Here is a 22,761-nt window from a genome sequence, read left to right on the forward strand (position 1 = left end):
TGATACATGTGGAAATCTTTACTGAGGGACACATCACATCATTAAACACACAAAAGCCAAACACCTTTTCACCCAGTAAACACCTATCTGTTCCCAACATCATAGTTTCACAGCATCATCACCAACGCTTCTCACCTGTCACATTAAAGCGTCCTTTTTTTCTTTCAGTTATAATCCACTCCTACAGACCTTACAATATCATGCTATTGTGCCAATTTGTGCAACCAGTTCATGTTTATTGGTTGATATTTTAAATTCCCTCTAGAATAACTGGTTTACTGTTGTTAATGGCCCAGTTAGGCCAATCATTTGTCCCATGCAGCACTTCACTTTAAATGTTAAATCACCCTCGGTTTCTGTGTTCTTCACTGCCAAAGACTCTTCCTCTACCTGAATAAATAAATTATTATCACTATTATGATGGTTGTCCTCTGTGTTTTTGATTACCTCTCATCTTTGGTCGAATGCTCTGAATCCATAATAAGTAACATATTTCTAACATAAAATGATTTTGTTGAAACGCAACTTTGTTTTGTGATGGTTTTATATTTTTTATATTTTAAAGGTCATCTATCTCAGTGGTTCCCAACCTTTTTTCCTTGGCGCCCCCCCTACTTATGTCTAAGAAAAGCTGAGCCCCCCCTCCAAAACCGAAGTTGAGGTAACTCTCGAAATAGAGCCTTACTTTCTTTTTTGATACAGAGGAGTTATCAGCACTTTTACGTTTCTCCGCCATGTTTCATTCATAAAATAGTGATGCCGTGGCGGGATGATAGCAGCTAGCAGCTGACCTGATGACAGCAAGGGTCACAGGTTAAGAGGTCCCGGAGGTTTGGCCTACTAAGTAGCCTGCCTACAATTTTAAGCGAGAACAAAAATATATAGTTTTTATACAGACTTTTGTATACATTATATATTCTAGTGTATTATCATAATTTAACGTGCAAAGATTTTTTTTTTTTACCTCAACCTCAAACCAGATAAAGACTTGCGCACCCCCTGTGATCTTTGCCGCCCCCCTGAGGACCCCAGGTTGGGAACCACTGATCTATCTGACTACACAAACAACCACACTGCTATCCTGAATTAGTTGACTTTACAAGAAATTTGCATGGAACCATCTGCCTTAAACCATCTAAGTTTTTACACAAGGTGAAACTTAACAGGTCAAGTTGTATTAAAGCTTTAGTGCGTAACTTTTTTTATATTAAACGTCCGTTACATTCAAGCCATTGCCAAATGAGTTGATACAAAGCTAATTTAGACTATCAGCTTCACAAAACTCTCTCTGTATTTCTCAGTATGGCTTTGTTCAGAAACTGGTGTCGTGCAGCGACTTTCGTGCGAAAAACATCAAGTGAAGATAATTACATCTTCTGAAGAGTCCATCATGTTTTTTTTAATCCTCCGTGTCCTCCTTGGCAACTGCGTGGAGGACGGGTGGGGGTGGTGGCCGATCACGGAAGGCTTTGTATCATGATGCGCCGACATTTTTGTTGTCACAACAACTTAGAATTCCTCATGGGGGAGACAGAAACTACGCACTATAGCTTTAAGCAGAGATAATTTCTGAATGGGAGGGGCGGGGTCATTTGAATTGTTCTGCGCTGAAGCGATGCAAAGGCTCATGGTAAAAAAAACACTATAGGCTATGTTCTGAACTGTTTCTGTTCTAGTTAAGTGTGTTTTAATAATGTTCTGTTAATGTTTTGGGTATGCATTTATGTTATCTGGGTTTTAGTTGTGTATGGTTGATTTAGTGTTCATGTTTACCTACATGTATTGTTGCACCATGACTGAGACCCAGGGAGGGACTGATGGCTTCTGGGCAGTGGCAGTAATAGGTTTCAGGCACTCAAATTGGAAATCAGTAACTCTTGCAATTGAGTGAATTTTTTTCAATTTTGTCCATTGGAAATTTCCAATGTTGGATCTGTTTTATTTACTTACTGGTTTCTGGAACAAGAGTAGTGGCTACATTGTTCTAAAAGCAAGGCTGTCATAAGGAAAAAAACATAGTGGTAATATGTAGGCTATATTATTTGTTTTGTAGTGAAAATTAGCATAATGCATAATGTATGATATGTTTCTTTGTATGTTTTAAGGTCCAATATGTAATATATTTACTGTAATAAATCCAAAAATGACCCAATGCGTCATCAGATATTAAGGAAACATGCTAAGTTGAAATACTATCTTTTCTGACAACAATGCTAATGCCAGTATTTTCGTTAGCTCAAAACGCCATTCAAGTGACAGCCTTTGTTGTGTTTGATTGCTAACTTGTAGCCAGCAGTGAACGAACTTCGTTATAGGTCCATTTTTATTGTTGCTTGACACGTCAAATTGACCATGACGTTTCTTTGTATTTGTATCTGGGGAAAGAAATGAAGATCACAAACAAACATAGTAGTAGTTTTCTCACAAATAATAACATGGCAAACTTTATATCTGTATAACTTGAACAAGCCTCACAAGTCATTGTCGCAAAGTGACGATGCGCAACTCACATCTGCACTCGACTCACATCGGGTAGTGACAACGGAATTTCTATTTGTGTTTTGGCCTGTGTGTTGTTATCAACTGCCCAGTTTGACAGCCAGGCCGGGTTGCCAGATATAACGTTACCTGTAAAAACGTAAACCCTGTACGCTAGCTGTAACGTTAGTACAGCCATGAAAGCAGCAAACAAACGAACAGAATCAACGGAGATAGATTCTACCCGACCTAAAAAAACGGCATGTTTCTAACAGTTGCATGACCAGAGACGTAACAAACCCCGGGTAAATACTGGAGATGTATTTGAAAGATGGAGGTCAGCTTAGAGCCCAAAAGGATGCTGAGTTGACTAATTTCCTCCTGAACAGGTAGCTAAGCATTAGCTTCAGGCTAATTTATCATGGCTACAAGGGACGGGCATTTTATGTCATTTCAACATGCGTGTACTCACACGCATGTTGTTAGAGTACCTGAGTTGGTTACTTGCAAAAACAATTGAGACACAGCCAGTAAAGTGATCCTGATTGGTCCTGGCTAATGCCGCCATGCTAACCCTACACTGCTAACGTTACCGGAGGACCAGGCATGCGGGCAACGACTGTTTACAACATGTAGCCTGTTCAGCGGCCGTAGCCGACAATGGTGAGTTATTTTAAGCCAAGAAAGGGAGGCTGTAAATCAGGAAGAGAGGACCGTGAGTTTGCAGTGTGTTTAGCGATTGCTCCTGTAATTCTAAGCCAATAAAGTGTGTTCAGTCAGGTGGAGAGGACGGTAAGGTAGTGTTATTTTTAGCGGTTCCTACAGTAATTCTAAGCCTATGAAGTGTGTATGTCCGTCAGGTGGAGAGGACGGCAAGGTTGTTGTGTTCTTAGTGGTTTCTACTGTAATTCTAAGCCGTAAAAGTGTGTCTGTCAGTTGGGTACAGAGCGCCGCATGGGCTTTTATGACTCCGCTGTAAAGTGATGTCTGGCTATGTGAGACACGCGTCTAGCAACATTGTTGTGGATGCTGCGGTCTCAGCCTGGCAACCTCCGTGAACTTCAAGTCTGGGGAGGAGGGGGCGGGGGAGACAACTCTCTCCAGTATTTTGAATTTGTACTGCAACTATTTAGTAATGACAACAAAACATGATGGACTCTTCAGAAGAGGTAATTATCTTCACTCGATGTTTTGCGCGCAAAAGTCGACGGATGACACCAATTTCTGAACATAGCTATAGCCTACTGAGAAATACAGAGAGAGTTTTGTGGAGCTGATAGTCCTTATTAGCTTTGTAGCAACTCATTTGGCAATGGCTTGAATGTAACGGACGTTCATTAATATCAAAAAGTTATGCACTAAAGCTTTAATATGATCTGTGCACTGCATACTTAAGCTGATTATTACAAACAACTAATGCGATTTAGTAATGAATATGGTTTATAACAAAACATAAAAGAATAAGTAGTGACCACTAAAAAGTTTAATTACAACTAAATCTGGGTTTACAGGGTCATCTTTCTTCTCAGAATCAGAATCAGATGGTGCAGGCAAAACAACCTAGAGCTCAACGCTCTCAAGACAGTGGAGATGGTTGTGGACTTCAGAAAGAACCCAGCCCCACCTGCCCCCATCACCCTCTGTGGCTCCACAATCGACACTGTGGAGTCTTTCCGCTTCCTGGGAACTACCATCTCCCAGGACCTCAAGTGGGAGCTGAACATCAGCTCCCTCGTCAAGAAAGCACAACAGAGGATGTACTTCCTGCGGCAGCTGAAGAAATTCAACCTGCCAAAGACAATGATGGTGCACTTCTACACAGCCATCATTGAGTCCATCCTCACATCCTCCATCACCATCTGGTACGCTGCTGCCACTGCCAAGGACAAGGGCAGGCTGCAGCGTGTCATTCGGTCAGCTGAGAAGGTGATTGGCTGCAATCTGCCGCCGCTCCAGGACCTATACGCCACCAGGACTCTGAAGCGTGCTGGAAAGATTGTGGCTGACCCCTCCCACACAAGCTCTTTGAGACACTCCCCTCTGGCAGGAGGATGAGGTCCATCAGGACCAAAACCTCACGCCACATAAACACTTTTTTCCCCTCCGCCACTAGCCTTCTAAACAAGGCCCGGAATCCATCCTGACTCTCTCCATACTACACCTCTGGCTCCTCATGCCACTGTACCTACTCTGCTGTAGCGTCCCTTTTCACTACTGTTTAACTTATTTTACTATTTATTTAAAAAAAAATTTTTTCGTTATTAATACGTACTGTGTGTATGTTTATACTTATATTGTTTATATCTTTTTATCCTTCTTATATTTGTATGTGTGACATGCTCCAACAACACCATGACAAATTCCTTGTATGTGCAACGTACTTGGCAATAAAGCCCTTTCTGATTCTAAAAAGTTTAATTACAACTAAATCTGGGTTTACAGGGCATACACAGTCATCTTTCTTCTGAGAGCATTGGATAGATGCATGAGAGTCTTTTTGCCCTTGTCCTGTGATAGATAACATGCTCGTTCCTGTTAGGATTGACACTATCAAGAAAAGGACCAGAGTCTGTTCTGGACAGAGCCCAAGTTATTTTGCTGAGTGGAAGACATTTCTGCTGAGTTGAATGCAGCAGTCACGACCTTCCTTTCCTGAAACTGGGTTTGCTGCGCTGGTCAAACACTTTACCAGGAATTCAAAGACAAACATACAGTAGATTTTTTGACATTCACAGGAATTCATTTAAAACATGAAAACAGACATGACTATAGGGAATATCAATTTCTTTTACAAGCCATTGACTTTTCACGGCATGTGATTTTGTTCTTATCCATAAAATTAAGAGTATGTAATCCAAATGACAGAAAACAACATTTTTGAGCTGGGTTATGTGGTATTAAAGTGTAACTGACTTTGTTTCATTGTTTCAATACTTACAACCAACGGGCAACTGGAGATCAGCACTCACCAAGGGGTCCCCCGATAAATCAGAGGGGCCACACAAGGTTTAAGCAAAAGAAAAATCTGTTTAGTTTTTCTAACTTTTCTCAGATTTTTGCTATCTCCTTGTAAACAATTTAACAAAGCAAAAACCCTCCCTTGGTTGAACTCACAACTCATGTCCATATTAAGACCATAACATGTGATAAGTGGTTGTAAATACAGTAGACATTTATCCATTTTAGGGGGTCTCAAGCCAAAAAGGTTTAGAACTGTTGTCCTAGTTGACAAAATTAGCATTTTGTGTCATGAATGTTTGTGTGCATGCAGCTCAAGGCCCCCAAAAGGCTCTGTGGCTCTAAGAGACATGTACATTCTTTTGCAAAGTCAGTGCAGTTATTCCACAAATGTGCTCCTTTCAACCAGACACAAAACTGTAGTGTATTTTTTAAATGTGCAACAGTGCAACATAACACTACAGACAGTTACAGGCATTCTAGAGATGAATGATGAAAACATTGGAGCATCTCTGCACTGTATGACAAGTTTGTCCTGTGGAAGGCTTTCAGTATTTTCAATGACCAGTGTCCTCTGTATTCCGAGTTCAAGCTGCTCTCCTCAGGCTGTAGGCCTCACAAAGCTCCTTAACGCCACAAGCTATCAACACTAGGGACTTCCTCTTTCTTGCTTATTCCAAAAGTTTTAAATTTGTATTTTTTTTAATTTTTTTTTACACATTCTTTTTTTTCCTATCAGTTTCATTTGACAGAAAAAACCTGGTGCTCCTCAAGTGAATCCGAGCACAAAAAAGAAAACATTAAGGAGGGGAACGCATTCAAATCTACAAAAAAAGACAGCAGATAAACATCAGCGAGATATACATAATGCACGGGGTAAAAGAATCTCTGCAGGAATGGTAATGAGAAACAAAAGCAAAACATAAACTCAGCAAGCAAGCAGGCTAGCCTCAAATTAATATGCAACACAATACTGAAATATTCTCTAACACTAATTATTCCAAAAGCTGCATTTTCCTTTTGAATGCTGGAAGGACCGTTTCATTAGAAGGCAGAGCTCATACTACATGTTGGCGACTCCTTGACTGATTATGCAGCAAGATATTATAGGAGTATTATAGTATATATACTATTATAGGAGTATTATAGTATATATACTATTATAGGAGTATATGTGTAAGCAATATACAGTTTTGTGTTTTCCCTACATCCTGCTTTGTGATATCAGCCTGATATCCGCTCTGACTTGGAGGTCAGGCCCTCTCAGTTGGAGGTGTCTCTGAGCTGCTTGTACATTCAGTCTAGCCTGCCTTTGTCTGGGCTTATGATGTACCATATTAGTGGATGATTACTAGTTGTTATGAGGTCTGAATTAAATCAGCAAGAGAGCAGTTCAAGAGCTAACGTTTGTACATACAAACACAATTTTAGATACATCGAGTGACTGCCAAAACCTAAAACCTAAACAAACGTCAGGCGTAGAGTCAACCGAGACATGCAGCGCAGGCCTAATGGTTTACATTCCATATGGATACAATTGTGTATTATTTCAGCACTGTTTGAATTGAATAAATCTTCATTTTTGTGTGCGAGTTTTTGTATGCTAGAAAATGAGATAAGAAAAGGGAATCTTGTACTTACATAAGCAGCATCATGCTTCAGAAAGAGTATTAATATTCTGAAACTGATCCAGGGCTGAAGTAGTTGACCTATGGTCTACTATTATGGATTGTACAAGGCTGCTAAAAGATTCATCAAACTGTAACATTATTAATTATTCTGTTAAATATTTAAACAATGATACATCTGGTGGGGTGACCTCTAGCTCACCCAGTAGAGCGTGCATCTCATGTAGGTGAGTCCTTGGCAGCAGCCGCGGGTTCAAATCCAACCCACAGCCCTTTGCTGCATGTTGCCTCTCTCCCCTGTCCTGTCAATTAAACGCCATAAAAGCCCAAAATAATAATAAAAAATACATCTGGTGAAGAACAAAGAATTTTAAAGACCTGAGACTTGCAAAATAATGACTTTACCCGGAAACTTTAATTTGATATACTGTGTCCACACTTAAACTGTTTTCTTAGAGTGTGCTCCTTTTTCTAAGCGAGCATCACAGTCTTTACGGGTCATCTGCAGACTTGCGTCACACATTAAGGTCATCGGGTCACAGCAACCTGTGATATTCATACGTCCAGTTGACCCAGTGTCAACATCCATGCTGCAATAATGCAAATGAGCATGAAGGACTGTTTTATTTCCTCATCCAGGCTCCTTCATACTCTGTTTCTCTAGCTCTCAAACTGATAAGTATAGTCTAAATGTTCATCACTACAGTCCCCAAGTTGAGAACATTCAAAGGTTTCAGAGCTAAGTCCTGTTTTAACTCTTTGTGTTTTCCAGACCCAGCACATCCACAATCCTTTGATACATGTCAACATGAAAGGGTTTCTGTGCTCAGGGCTATGTGAAAGACATTAAGTGTGGAGGAGCAGTGGTGGTGGTGGTGTTTAATGCAGTAGATCAGGCTGCACTAACTTTGCCTTTTACGCAGGGGGATGTGAGCTGCAGCTGCTTTTTTTTTTTTATTTTTTTTTTTTATCATCCGTAAGAGCATTTGAGAGGGACACCAGATTGTTTACGTCGTCCGTTGAAAAAGTGCTGGCACAAGTGTGTGTTCAGAGGGAGGAGGGTGAGCGCAGCTTATGATCCATCTGTTCCTGTTTCCCCACAACTCAACGTGGTGGCAGAGAGTGAGGGAGGGGAGGCGGGGACAGAGTCCCTTGGTACCATTTTTAATTAAAACACATCAGGTGAACCTTTTTTTTTGGGCACAGATGATAACAAGCCCATCGCAACACAACTCCACAGAGGAGGGGGGAACACACACACACACACCAATTATTTGCCCGAGCCTTTCTTGGATCGGTCTCGTGCAGCCCTGCGAGGCCTTTCACTACAGGCAGGTCATTATTCACCGTGTGCCAGGACTGCCATGAGTGGAAAATCAGGGACTGAATGAGCCACGCGTTGCATTGACTTCAGGAGAAAAAGGCTGTTCTCTTACAGCTTAGAGCACATATTTAATGTAAAACAACACATACATTGGATGGAACTACCTTTAAAAAGAGCGACAGAGTCGGGTTAATTACCAATTTCTGATTATGTTTTATTAACTTCTTCTCTTCAATTCTTGGAGAAAAAAGACAATCTTCGAAAACTAAAAATTAGTCAGTATAATAAACGATGGATAACAATGTGTGATGACAAAAATGATACCCACAGATGTGTGTTACACCAGAAATCCAAACATTTTCTTTTTAAACAAAAGCTTTTCATTTATCTGCTTGAAGCTTCTTCATCATTGTTCTTTAATCATTCCACACACTCTTTCCCCCCCCCCAAACATATTCAAACTCACGGCTTTGATGTATTGCTTAGTTGTACTCTTTAACAAATGATAAATTATAAACAGCTTGAAAAAAGCTAAACAATACCCTAAACTTGGTAATTAATGCTGTTCAAACTCTGCTGCTGCATATTTGAAACCAATTATGATAAAACGGAATCATTTAGCAATCTGATAAATCACATATTTCATTTGTATCTAAATGTACTGTATATAGTGGAAATAGATCAGCCCAACCACATAGATAAATAAAAAAGTTAAAAGAACTTAAATTTAAACATTTTTGCCTTTGGTTATAAAGCTATCAACATAATCAGCAGGTACGCTGGGTAAAGCCCTAAAAAAAAAAAAAATATACATACATACACATTCTTGTAATTCAACTCAGTTAGAGGAAACACTTTATTCTTTTTCATTTTAAGCCATAGATTCTAATTTTGGCTTCAAATTTCTGTGGCTTAGTGAGTGTTGCACCTTTAAGATGGACGCTTTATACTGCACCTCACGTCTGCTTGTAAATCAGATAGGAGACAGTAGATAGAGTGCAGTGAATCTAAAGTAGGCAGTCAAAAGGAAGGGATTAGGCTTGATCTTATAAGTCAACCCAAAATGACTTGAACAGGACAGCCAGGCGATATATTCTTGAACCAGGACTTTTTGTATACTGATAACAATATGAGAGAAAGAGATGGCCTTTGCAGCAAAACAGGACAATTTACTGTATATTGGTTAGTGATATTTCCCTAAATAATCAGCGCAAAAAGAACCATTAAGAGGTCAATACAACATGTTTTCAATTGTTACAAAAATCACACCAGCAGTTAGAAAATATACTGTACCACTCTTGTAGTTCATTTGTTTTGTAAAACCAATAGTGTTTCCAAGAAGTTATACCTAAAATAAGCACACTTAACTAGTATGTGTATGCATACAGACAACCACACAGATGTTATAGGCAGTTCTTGTAAAGACTGTAAACCAGAGATGAAAGAGACTTGAAGAGAGATATTCTTCTTTATGTACACACAGCCTGTTTGCCTTCTATTTCTACCTATAGCACAGAATAGTAGTGGAATAGCAGTTATCAATAAATGTGCCAAAACGTTGTCGCTCTGTCGAATTTCTAATGCTCAAGTCTCAGTTTCTCAGAAGAGCTTTTTGCTTATTCTGTTAAAGCTGTACGGCAAATAAAGAACCATACTGCTTCCATTTTGTTGTGATAAAACATCTGTTCTTGTGCTTATCTGTATAGGAGTGGGAATGATTTTAATTCATCAGAATGTGAAGCTCATCAATCATTAAAATGAGAAAATTGACAAGCAATTCTTTTTGTCAACGGTCATTCACTCCTCAAATTGACAAACTGCCCCTCAAGATAGAGTGCAAATGAGTAAGATGGCCGTCAGACAGCATTAAAGAGATTAAAAAAGAACCGAGGCCTGTTTAATTTTAGTGTGTAGTTGCTTCTCTGTTCTAGACACTGATGGAAACAGGAACTTCACTGACAGCTATGACCTACTGGTGTGAGACATAAACAAGACAAACAAGACTAAAACAAAGCGGACAGGACTAACAGACTCTCAGACATTCCACTTAATGAAAAAGCTGGAGGTATTTTCTTTCTGAGGCTCTTGAACTTCTTTAAAAACAGCCAACCCCACTGCATTACTGGGATATAGATGTGGCACAGAGAAGAAAAAATTTACGGCTCACCAAAACACATCTGGTCTGCACCTCAGCTTTGGGATCCTAGTTGGCTTCGTTACTTGGTTCTAAATTGAAGATTAAAAGACCTCACACACTAGATGAATGTGTTTTCAGAAGTCTTTGCTCAAAGGATCTGAGGAGATTTAGCTGACTGAATAAACAAAAACAACAAACTAATGTAGAACCCTAATTAAAGATGCAATATTCAAATTCATCTCTATGCATGTATGTATCAAATAGAGGCGATAGGATATTAGAAACTGTTAAATATAATGCAGTCCAACGCTACACAACCAATAATTACAAGATGACGATACAGTTAACTCAACCACTCTAAACGGAAATCGAATTTTGCCGTTTCCATAGAGCTTTTCTAATGCCATACTAGGGCTGTACCGAATACCATTTTTTGGGCTTCGGAACTACTCAACGAGTATTTGGTAACTAACTATGAGTCGTCACTGTACTTCTCTCTGCTCTGCACCGGGGTGGGTGTGTGTGTGTGTGTGTGTGTGTGTGTGTGTGTGTGTGTGCAAAGCCCCACCCTCGGTGAAACACGAAGATCAAAGGAGAAGAGAAAGACAGCAAAAGGCAGAAAATACTCTTAAACTGAGCTCAAATGGAAACACTGCACTGCAACAAGTGTCTTTCGGTTTAATTAAAGGTATTCATTTCTTTTAAAGATGAGTTTTTGGCCGTTTTAGGCCTTTTATTAGACAGGACAGCTGAAGACAGGAAAGGGAGAGAAAGAGGGAGAGTAACATGCAGCAAAGGGCTGCAGGTTGGAATCGAACACGCGGCCTGCTGCGGTAAAGACTGAGCCTTTGTACATGCGGCGCATGCTCAAGCAGGTGAGCTACCGGGGCGCCCCAAAGGGATTCATTTTTAAGGATTCTGTTCTAGGTTGGGCCTATTGAAAAAAAGAATCCCAAAATTAAAAACCGAATACCTCCCCAACGAACGAGCAGTCGCATATTCAGGTCCAGCCCTATGTGATACTTCAAAATGCGCAAAAAAATGTGTGAATGGAAACACGGCTGTAGTGCTTTGAATTTGGATTGCATTAAATTGGACAATGGGTTACTAACAGAAACCGTAGAGAACTTGGTTACAAACCTGTTTGCTATTCTGATAATTAGAAAAACTAAAATATTCCCCAACACGTGTCACAAGCACTTTTGAGAGTCTTCTTTAGTGTTTCCCATTCTCCACCATTTCTATTTAACTATACAATTAAAGTTACACACAAACTATGAGTAGGCTGGAAAATTGATGGAAAATGTTCATGCGGACCACAATGCAATTGATCTACATGATTACTTATGAGTTTGTTGTTGTGTTAAATCTCCTTTAATCATTTGAAGTATTTTTTTCCTGTGGACACTGTCCGTATTATTGCAGAGTATCGGAATAAATTTGCTGCCACGTAACACATGGCAGCTGTGCTGTTAAAGTAACTGCTAAAAAAAAAAACAACAGTCGAAAAATGCAGTTTGTGAAGACTTTCACACTCACGCTCTTCCGGGTGTTTATGAACACACTTGTTTTCTCCATGTCGCATCAAACCGTGGTCCATTAAAGGCGTACTGTGCCCCCGGAAATAAAGCACTGCAGTACGTGGAGCATTAAACCCCCCCGGAAGCCGTGGTAAGCGGAGGGAGATGACTCTTGGACACATCTCCATCTTGGACACAGAAAAATGATGTTGATGATGATCCTGGTGGCGATGGTCAGGCGTGCTGTACCGCCAACTCCTGTCCTATGAAGCGGCGCAGGCGCTCCAGATACTGGCTGTACAATTCAATATCGTTGTGTCCCGCTCCCTCCACCCAGAGAGGCTCCACAGCCTTGGGGCAGCGCTCGAACAGAGCCAGGCCGTGGGAGAAGTCAATGACCTCGTCCTCTGTCCCGTGGATGATGAGCACCGGGGATGTGATTTTGGACACTTTCTCAATGCTAAAAAGATGAAAAAGGGGGAATGGGAAAAGAAGAAGAGGTCAGATTTTTTTTATTACAGAGCTCTAAAAGCAGATTGCACAGGTCAGGTTAATGGTAGTCTATATATCGACGACGTTCCACTTCCGGGATTGTTCAGGTGCACCGGAAATTCCACCGGATGTCACTCTTTTTAGGCCAGATGTCCCTCAACCTTCCGCTTTCTTTGTGTTGGCATTCTAAACTCTGGCCGATTCATGAGGACTATGGTTAACTGCTCCTCAGATCTCTGCAGGGTAAATCCAGACAGCTAGCTAGACTATCTGTCCAATCTGAGTTCTCTTTTTTGAACGTACAAATGATCCACCAAAATAAGTTCCTTCCCGAGGCTATTTTGCAGCGTCACCGTCATCGTGTCCGGTGCTTAGCACCTCCCAAGACAATTTGGTTTGAAGAAACGATAAACCAGAGCACGTTTTTCTCCCATCCTGGAATGCTGTGTGGACTAGCCAGACCCTCCTCCGCAGCGCTGTGGAGGAAGGTCTGGCAAAGCGAGACTAGGTTAGTGGTGACGTACAGTTCAACTCATAAACCACTGGCGCTGTGGATCAGGTCATATAAAAGGGAAATTGTGGTGGGTCAGTTTGCTGGTCAGTCAAATATGTTGTTATAGATGAAACAAGCAGGGCATGAAATTGGCACCCGCCAAATGCGGGTAACTTTTGTGATTGGCGGGTGAAACTGTCAATCTACCTGCCACGTTGGCGGGTAGCCAATGAGATTTGAGTGATGCAAAACATTTCAGACCGTCCTGCCAACATGTATACATTTTAACATCAATGTACGCTGTCACTGAACCTGCTGCTGTTTCAATACTGTCGGCTCTCTGCAGCGGGCAGGGCTGCTCCGTTTCCCCCGCGACTGACGCGCACACACAATCACACACAAACACACACACACACACACACACACGCACAGACACACACACAATCACACACAAACGCACACGGTGGATGCAGGAAAAAACGCAGATGAGACCTACACGATGACCTAAATTGAGGACAGCTACTCTCGTTATTGTAAGTGCAATGATAAGTTAAAGTCCAACAAGTACTTTATCAAACCGTATGAATGTGTGTCCCAGGCCAGGATAGGAAATTAACAAACAATGTAAAGATTAACAAGCCACTGACAATGACAGATATGTTCATATTTGATTCATTTAATACATTCTTATTTTGTGTCTTAAATCCACCAGCCTTTTTCATATTTTACCAACATTTGCAGCATCCTGAGCCTTTTTGATAAGGTTACTAGGAAATCTCAGCCCAGAGTAATGAATTAATAGTAATAAGTATTATTCTCCCCAAAACAAGTTTCCTTTTTATTTATTTTTTTATTTTTAAGAACTATACAAAAACAATTCTTGTGTTATGGTGCGCATTCACCAGTGTTTTGTTGTTGTTTTGGTGCGCATAGGCTACTCCTGATTTTGTCAGTCATCTCATCTCTTATATGCAGTGGCGTAACGAGCCAACACCGGGCCCCTATGCAGGATTATCAAGGCGGGCCCCCATACTACAGCACGTGATGACAGCGCAATGTCCACCAGTAGGCTACCATCAATAGGACAGGATAGGATCATAGAGACACAGCAATTCCTGTTTTTCACCTTTATGACAAAAAAAGTGGCTGGTAAAAAGTCCCTGTGGCAGGTGGATTTAAAAATCCACCTGCCACAGTGGCTGGTGGTCAAAAAAGTTAACTTCATGCCCTGGAAACAAGAATATCTTAATGGATCGGCAAAGCTTCATTTTTGTCTGGAATGCTGAAGTAACTTGTTAGAGGCTATAAAACATATGTTTTGCTTTATAACGAACGTGATATTTTAAATGTTATTATTTCTTCTCTGTAGAAGTCTATCGACTGTAAAATAATCGTCTTATTGCCTGGGTGCAGATAATTTGCACATATTATCATTTAGTCTCTTTAGTACAGTTTTGACCGTTGAGTCTTGGGATTTATAGATTTTAATAGATAGAAATGAACATGTTGATTGCCAAATGAGATATATAAAATAAATTATAGAACTACTTCTGCAAAGATAATAAGATTACAATGGCCAAATCTTAAAGTTATAAAGTCCTCCCATGGAAAACAGATATATTTTACATAGAAAACAGTAGAAAAAGCTACAGACAGACAGACACACAGAGGAAGGAGGGATGCCAGCTGCCCACTCTGAATTTGAACAGCAAGCGAACACTGGAGGCTTTCTCAGCTCGCTACACACACAGCAAGGCTTCCCCTGGTTTCCTACCACCTCTGCTCCCTTACCCACTTGTACCATCTGGGACTAGACTCGGCGTTAAGGCTGGCGTTGACTGCTTTTGACGGGATAGAGCCTCACTAATGACAGCATTACTCTGCGTTGTTACTGTCCCGCCAAGGGAATCCGTTCAGTGGCCAAGATTTAAAAATAAAAACACAACACATTTACAGTGAACACCCACATTACAGTCACGCACAGATGTGGGCTACCAAATCTCAAAGGAGGTTATAACAAAATGTGAAGCAATAAAAGTACAGCATTTCACAACCGGCTACTTAGTGTTGAAGGACAGGCTTATTAATACCAAAATGTTACTGTTTTAAAAAAAAACATTGCTTGAATAAGCACTCACAGCATATGTTGCAGATCACTGCAAACGGCATTCATATTTAAAATATGTGGGACAAGACTTTATTACTTGAAAGTTATGGGCTGCAAGTCCTACACTGTTGTTAAAAGTTAATGATAAACTAAGATTGGACTCGTGCAAGATCACTTTTAGACCAAAGCGAAAAAGATTTTGGTCGGACAGTGAGATCCCTCCAGCAGGTAGCGCAGTTCTTCTCTGAAATATGACAGAAATCGGACGGTCTACTCACAGCTATGAAAATGAAATTTAAAAATGATGTCCACACACTAACCAAGAAAAGACACTACAACTGAAACTATGGCACCAAAATGCTCTCCGAAAGCACAGAGCTGTTCTTCCAGCGCAGATGTTTGTCTTGGATAAGAAACACTTTCACAAGTGCAAGTAGAACCTAGCCTTTTCTGTTGGCTGATCTGTAATTATGTGGAAATGCCAACTGGCAGCAAAATAGTCTGCGTAATCTGTGTGTGTGTGTGTGTGTGTGTGTGTGTGTGTGTGTGTGTGTGTGTATCATGTTTCCATGAGCACCTTATTTAAGGATTTTATGAGACAGAAGCGAGTATAAAGACTCAATTATTTGCATTATTTAATGTCATATATCAAATGGGTCAACTTAACCATACAATGCACGGCATTTGATATTTGAGGCTGATAAAGAGAGACTGGTTGAAAAGGGTACAAAGAGACAGAGAAAAGATAGCAACACTCAGCAGAGACTTACTTGGGGAACGCGTCGAAGCAATACGTTTTCTTTGTGTCAGGAAAGGCCACTCTCATGCCAGATGTTAGAGGTGAGTGAAGAACCACGGCAGCACACTCGTACCGTGACGCCAGGTCTACAGTGGGTACTGTACCAATACTCTGTCCATACAGGATAATATTCTCTGGGCTGATGCCATACCTGGTTAAGACCAAAGATGCAGAGAAACCATTATAATGCAAGCTAATGGAGGTTGTACCTTGTAACATACCATGTACAGCAGTAACAGATGCAGTGGCACAATATAGAAATATGTTTCATTTTTCACTGATTTTAGTCTAGGGTTGCTATTATAAGTATACAATGAAGAAAAATGAATGAATTGTAGCATGTTTAACTTAGGAGGTAGAGTACTGAGAACATCCAATGAAAACAAAACCATTTAATAAATATGCCGAAATCACACAGTGAAGAGTGACAGCTACACCCAAATGTAAATTCACCTCAACCAACCCTTAGTCAATGCTCCGTGGTGTCATGTTTTCCTAGGGCTACAGCCGCATTTAGGCAGCTCCGCTTTCACTAATGAGACACTTTATCACATCACAGCGTCCTTGAGAGAGACATCTCCCTCCCCCCCCCCAAGCCTTCCCTCCCTTCATCCATCCGTCTCACTCTTTTTTTATTCCCAAGGCATCTGTCCACCCTCTGCTCTGCTCTCTTCATCTCAGCTCTGTCCTGATCACAACCTCTGCCACCTTGATTCACTCCTTCTTCACATCTTTCTCTTTTGACCCCCTTTCATTTTTCACCACTTCTTGCTTTTTCTCCAGACGTACGACAGTGGTATCCCTAAGAAAATGCAGTGATATCGGAATCCGTCGATATATGGAACATGGTTTGATTTGCTCCTAAACTAAACTACGCGCCCTGTCTCAGCAGAACATACGGCGGATAATAAATCATCCCTTGAAGGACGTATATGGGCCAATTACCGGTAGCCTATACAGTATCATATCATACCGCGTGCGCAGGGCATGCCAGGCAGCATCTATGTCTGCGTAGAGGTTCTTCTCAGAGGGCTTGCCAGTGCTGACTCCGTAGCCCGAGTAGTCGTAGGAGAAGATGTTGCAGTTGATGCGGGTGCCGAGGCCGATGTAGAAACTGCTCATCTGGCCCAGGTCGACGGCGTTACCGTGGGAGAAGAGCACTGTGAATCTGAAAGGACACATACAAAAGACGGGTTAGTAGATGGGCCAACAATCCCTGAGCAGTAGTATAGTTGGAAATATAGCAGTCTATAGACGAGTATCAATGATATTGTTACAAGAGAAATATATCATTTTAAATAGTGGTCCTTTTGACAGGATCTAGGATGACTACAAAACACCACTAGTAAATGAAACAAATGCCACATCACATGTATGGACATGGGGAATTGTACTGGAGTTCATTTGACGCAGAAAGAGTCACAAAAAGGATTAACAAAAAAATGAAAACGGACACTTTTCAAATTGACTAACAAACAATCCAGTTTCTATTTCTCCATCCACAAGTCCAACCTGGTGATTCTACACTGAATCAAACTATACACAACCTGTTGTTAGGATAAACATAGCGAGGTTACCGCTGAACTCCGGGCCAATATGTCTTTGTCTAATAGTGCTGCATGTTGGAGGATTGGTTTACCACTCTTGTCAAATGACTCTTACTTCCAGACATTTTGCACAACCCGAGAAGCAGAGTATCCACTATAAAAGCTGGGTATTCTAGCCCTTGCCTTTTATTCATGAATGCTTGTTGTGCTCTCTTGAGAAATTGGATACTTTTTCTACACACTGACTGTTTTGAAATCCTCCCTCAGTGGTTTTGTTTATGAACTCATGGCTCGTGGCTTTGCTCGTGGCCTTTTCACTCAGAATGTGATCACAACAATGACTCTTTCATATCAGGTCTAGTTTGGATTCATTCGTATGTAATACTAGCTAGACATTAATACAAGACACACAGACTGTAACACAAGCCTGTCCATGTCTTTTTAATTGATTTAGTAAATTAATCAGCAGCAGCACACTGCAGCAGGATGGGCGTAAAACTGAAGTTTTGTACTTTTACAGTACATCTCAGGGCACATATAAGAAAACTTCTGCTACTAAATGATAAGATCGCTTCTCATAAAACTATCTACCAATCACTGCCAATAAATACAGTGACACAAACCTACAAGAGAGACAGCCAGATGGCTGGAAATGATAAGTCTCTGAAAACTGATATCTTGTTACTGAGCGTGACGCTTCTTTAGTATGATCATTATCATGAGGCAGAATTACAAGTGCGGGTGAAACTCAACATTTGAGTTCCTACAAACCTGCAGGACAAACAAGAATGAAAAATGATTTTTGTTTTTTTAAGAATTAAAGCGTAACTCTCGCCAAAATGCAACCTAGAGTGTTTTTGTGAATGTACCCAAGTCAAACTTTCGTTTAAAAGCATAATTAGGACGGAAACGCCACTTTTAAGATTTTTAAGATTAGTTTTTCGGTCAAATGGCCTTTTGAATGGGAGTGCTAGGGGCACTTCTATGATAACATCAATATCACTATTTTTAAAACACTAAGAAGGCTCGACACAACATGAAACTTTGCTCAAAGTATCACCAGGGGCTCTACACATGAACTCCAGCATTGAGAACATTGTTTGTGAACACAGAGTTTACTAAAAAAGGTTTTGAGCAACTCACTTTAGCAGTTGGTTTTCCGGTCGCCGTCCATCTCACAAGTCAAAAATAGTCGAGGGAGGAGAGTAAAGATGGAAAGCTCCAAAAGCTTAGTTCGTTAGCTATTAGTTAGCTAAGTTTAGTTAGTGAAAAAAAATATTCACCTTGTAGTTGAAAAAGGAGCCTCATATAAGAATGACATTTCCTCCTATGGAGTCTGTTCATTCGCATTCAGAGATGGACTCTTGACTGAGAAAATGGCGGATAGCGTAAACAACAACTGCTAAAGTGAGTTGCTCAAAACCTTTTTTAGTAAACTCTGTGTTCACAAACAATGTCCTCAATGCTGGAGTTCATGTGTAGAGCCCCTGGTGATACCCTGGTGATACTTTGAGCAAAGTTTCATGTTGTGTCGAGTCTTCTTAGAGTTTTAAAAATAGTGATTTTGATGCGATCATAGTAGTGCCCCTAGCTCTCCCATTCAAAAGGCCATTTGAATGAAAAACGAAAATACGGTCAATCTTAAAAGTGGCGTTTCCGTCCTAATTATGCTTTTAAATGAAAGTTTGACTCGGGTACATTCACAAAAAGACCCTAGATTGTATTTTGGCGAGAGTTACGCTTTAAAGAAACTGTTATTATAAATAGCAGTGATCCATGGAAAAGCAGGAAGAGACAATCTTTTGAGACAGCTGAGTCAACAGGGAGACAAGTAAAGGAAGTAGACCTGGATGTGAGTGAAAGAAGACTGACAAGGAAGAAGGGGGTGGAAACACTTCTGAGGAAATGTGACACACTGTCAAAACATGAATATGAAAAGGTCAATCAAGCTGTGGTCTATGAAACAAAACCTTTCAAACTACCTACCTGGCATTAGGGACACAGCGAATGTACATGCAGCCGATTCGGTTTCCTCGGCTGGACCGTGTGAGGAACACCTCTGTCGTGTCCAGCTCTCTCTGCGAGTACTGGAACTCTGCTCGCTCCATCAGGTGGAGCTTCCACCTCCCATCCAAAGGCCCGGCCCCTCCGCTTCCAGCAACTGATGCAATGCTCCGCGCCCGCAGGCTGGATGTCCCCGTTGCCCCAGGTGCAGCAGGGACTGCCTCTGGGTCTGGAAGAAAGGCGTACGTGGGCTCAGGGGGCAGGAAGGCGAGCTTGGCTGCAATGCGGCTGGGGCAGGGCGGGCAGCAGAACAGGCAGCAGAGCTCGCCGAAAGAGAGGCCATTCATCCTTCACTGTGCAGGAGGAAGACAAGAGGATCACTGTGCTAATGAATCCACATCATCCCAGTGTTTACACAATGAGATACTTATTACAATGTAATAATATAAGGCAAAGTGTGGCTGCAATGAGGATGACAATGTTTCTACAACAGCTAGTTTGTAACATGTAAAGATTGATAAATCATTAGTTTATGGATAAATACATGTCAGAAAACAGTGAAAAATGGGTGTCAAAATTTCCTAAAGCTCAAAGTGACTTTTTTTGTTTGACAAAAAAAAAAATGTTTAAAAACATTATGTTCACTGTCACATCAGACAAAGGAAAGCAGCAGACCCTCATAATTGAGAGGCTGAAACGAATCAATGTTTTCGCTTGAAAAATGATATTTACAAGTAAGGACTTATCCAAATAGTTGCTGCTTATTTTTTTGTCAATCAGCTTATCGATTAATTGTTGCAGCTCTAATACTGCATACTTTTTGAATGTTGGGTAAACTAAATAAGCCAGTTTTAGGGCTCTGGTAAACCATAATGATTATGACTCATCACTTAAATATATTTTTGAGCTAATATGAAAATAATTATTGGATAGAGCCCCACATGACATTACCCCAAATATATAATAGATGTATATGACAACAGTAGACCTACCTGTTGAGCTGAAGAGCCTAGTCTAAGTTAAAGTCAAAAAGAAGTTGCGCCCGAAACAAAAATAAAACAAGGAAGACTTCCTCCACTTCAGTCAAATATTCAAACACAGGATACGGTTTGTAAAGTGCCCTGTCAGCAGGAGGAGGAAAAAGTAGTGGACTGACAGGGAAGTGTTATTTACAAAGTATCTGCTGTGTTGCCTGTGTGGGGACTGAAGTCCAGATCACATCCATTTTGTCCATTTGTTGAGATGGTGACGAGTCACTTCAGACACAATGTTTTGTTTCCCAAACGTGCCCTGGATATTTTAGGAAAACTATAACTTTTGTAACTTACTTGTCTTTGACAGTGAGGAACGAGCGTTTCCAAAGCAGTCTACCTGCAAAGTGACCAAGAAACAAATCCTGAACGCTTTTCAATCGCAATCAAACAACTCACACAACACCGTCTCCTCCTGTACAACTGAGTGATATATCAAGAATAACGACAAGCGTACCAGCTAACGCTACGATGGCTTAAGCTAGCAAGAAAACAAAAACACGGCTACTCAGTTAAAAACAACGCTTATTCGCGGACACCCGATGTAAAACACCGTTAACACATTGTTTCCGACGGGTGTATTTGTGTTCATGAATCCACTCTGGAGAGGTGCTGGCGTCTCCTCTGAATTTATGGATGGCGTCTTGTCATTTAAATTAATCCATGTAGCTACGTGCGGTGTTTTCCTTCTTCGCTGCCGTTTCACCGCGTCCGGAAGCGACAGCTGACAGGATGTGACGTAAGGAGTTTCCATTGGACAATTATGGGAAACTTGTTATCAGTCTGTGAAACAGTTGTAAAAGATGACATACTTGAACTTAATTGTTCATTTGCAAAAAAAAAATAGCACAGTATCCATTATCACATTTACTTTGTATTGGTGACTCTTTATATACAGTCTATGATTGGTGACTAGACGAATGATTCATTCAAGTTGGTGGGAGCTTATTGTAATTAATTAATGTATTTGTTTTTAACAAAGAACAAGATGCATTAATAAAATGATACATGACGGGAATACATGACACACACACACCAATTTTTTGAGGAGGAAGCTCTGCTGGCACAAGAACCACCTTTACTACAGAGAACTGCACGTCAGCCTTCCAGCTTGTTTATTATGAAGCCCACTTATGGCCACAAGAAATAGGCCACTTTGTTACAGGCCCACTCACCTCACACACACAGGTGTTTTTCATTATTCTGAATCTGAATAGACCTCTTTTTAGGTGAAAAGGTCAGGCCACCCAAATTACATAAGCCATCTAGCCATGCAGATAGTTTTAGTTTTAGGGTAATCAGCCAACTCAAAGCTCAAACCGATGTCTCAACAGACAGGACAACTGAGGCAGGATCTGGAAAGATTCATCAGTCTTTACGTTAACTTACTCTGATGATAAGACAAAGACATACTTTGTCAAAATGTTAGTTGCTGCACACTATCAAAAGCTAACATTTTGAGATCTGGAGCACACAATTATAGTATAATTGTGTGCTCCAGATCTCATCTTTCCAGATACTGCCATAGATTTGGTTTTTATTTGCCCAGGTTCTGAGATATCTGTCAGGTTTAATTTGTGGATGCTTACATAATTAAAAAAAAATTCAACAGCAATGTGTATTTCTAGAAAGATAAGTGTCTGGACAGTGGGTGGACCATGGGTGTCCATGGGCTTTAATGATTGTACTATGAATAAATGAATCACACTATTGCAGCGAACGATATGAGAGGAAATTGACATAAAGGGGTATACAAAGGTGTAAAACACCGGTGAATCTTGGTTGGTGAGTTTCCAAAGGTCATCATCACTGGATATACTGTTTTTATTTTCCCCACACTTGCACACAACATTCAATCACTTTTCAGGTCTTGTATGGTGACATGTGAAGACAAGTTATTGCCATGTTTTGGTGTAAAAGATATGCGATTGGTCAAATTATTCTAGTATGTATTCCTGATCTTGTGACGAAGTGTTTCATTCAGTACAGTTAAATGGCTCTGTGGCAATTCCTCTTACATCATGCATTGTGTGGTACCATTTATGCCTAACGTGTTTTGCTTTGTATTTGAAAACAATATATATTATATAAGTACAAAGCTGTGGGGCCACAGCATGACTGGTCTGGGGCAGCAAAGAAGTCATGAATGCTTATATACCACTAAACATATAAATTGTTTTTATAAAACATTTAAGAGAATAAATCATTTATTTTCTAGAACACTTTAACATTAAAATATATAA

General features: G+C 40.5%; 1 protein-coding gene across 2 annotated transcripts; it reads right to left on the reverse strand.

Annotated features, from left to right (window-relative positions):
- Positions 1–8,577: 8,577 nt before the first annotated feature.
- On the reverse strand, positions 8,578–21,239 carry abhd17ab (abhydrolase domain containing 17A, depalmitoylase b). Of its 2 annotated transcripts, none has more exons than XM_031318285.2 (5): positions 20,816–21,239; positions 19,470–19,840; positions 16,910–17,104; positions 15,908–16,087; positions 8,578–12,505 (listed from the first exon to the last, which is right to left on the reverse strand). In XM_031318285.2, the coding sequence occupies exons 2-5, from the start codon at positions 19,832–19,834 to the stop codon at positions 12,280–12,282; spliced, it is 966 nt and encodes a 321-aa protein (XP_031174145.1). In that variant the 5' UTR covers positions 19,835–19,840; positions 20,816–21,239; the 3' UTR covers positions 8,578–12,279. The 2 variants fall into 2 exon arrangements, with proteins under 2 accessions (XP_031174145.1, XP_031174144.1); XM_031318284.2 differs by having other exon boundaries at positions 20,480–21,239.
- Between the last annotated feature and the right edge of the window lie 1,522 nt (positions 21,240–22,761).

Source organism: Sander lucioperca, chromosome 11 (genome assembly GCF_008315115.2).
Source record: "Sander lucioperca isolate FBNREF2018 chromosome 11, SLUC_FBN_1.2, whole genome shotgun sequence".
Lineage (NCBI taxonomy): Eukaryota > Metazoa > Chordata > Actinopteri > Perciformes > Percidae > Sander > Sander lucioperca.

Excerpts from the sequence above, each read along its gene's own strand:
- abhd17ab (XM_031318285.2), bottom strand. The coding sequence starts at position 19,834 with ATGAATGGCCTCTCTTTCGGCGAGCTCTGCTGCCTGTTCTGCTGCCCG. Across the intron at positions 17,105-19,469 it reads CGCTGTGTCCCTAATGCCAG|ATTCACAGTGCTCTTCTCCC; the intron begins GTAGGTAGTTTG and ends GTGTCCTTTCAG. Across the intron at positions 16,088-16,909 it reads TGGCATGCCCTGCGCACGCG|GTATGGCATCAGCCCAGAGA; the intron begins GTATGATATGAT and ends GGTCTTAACCAG.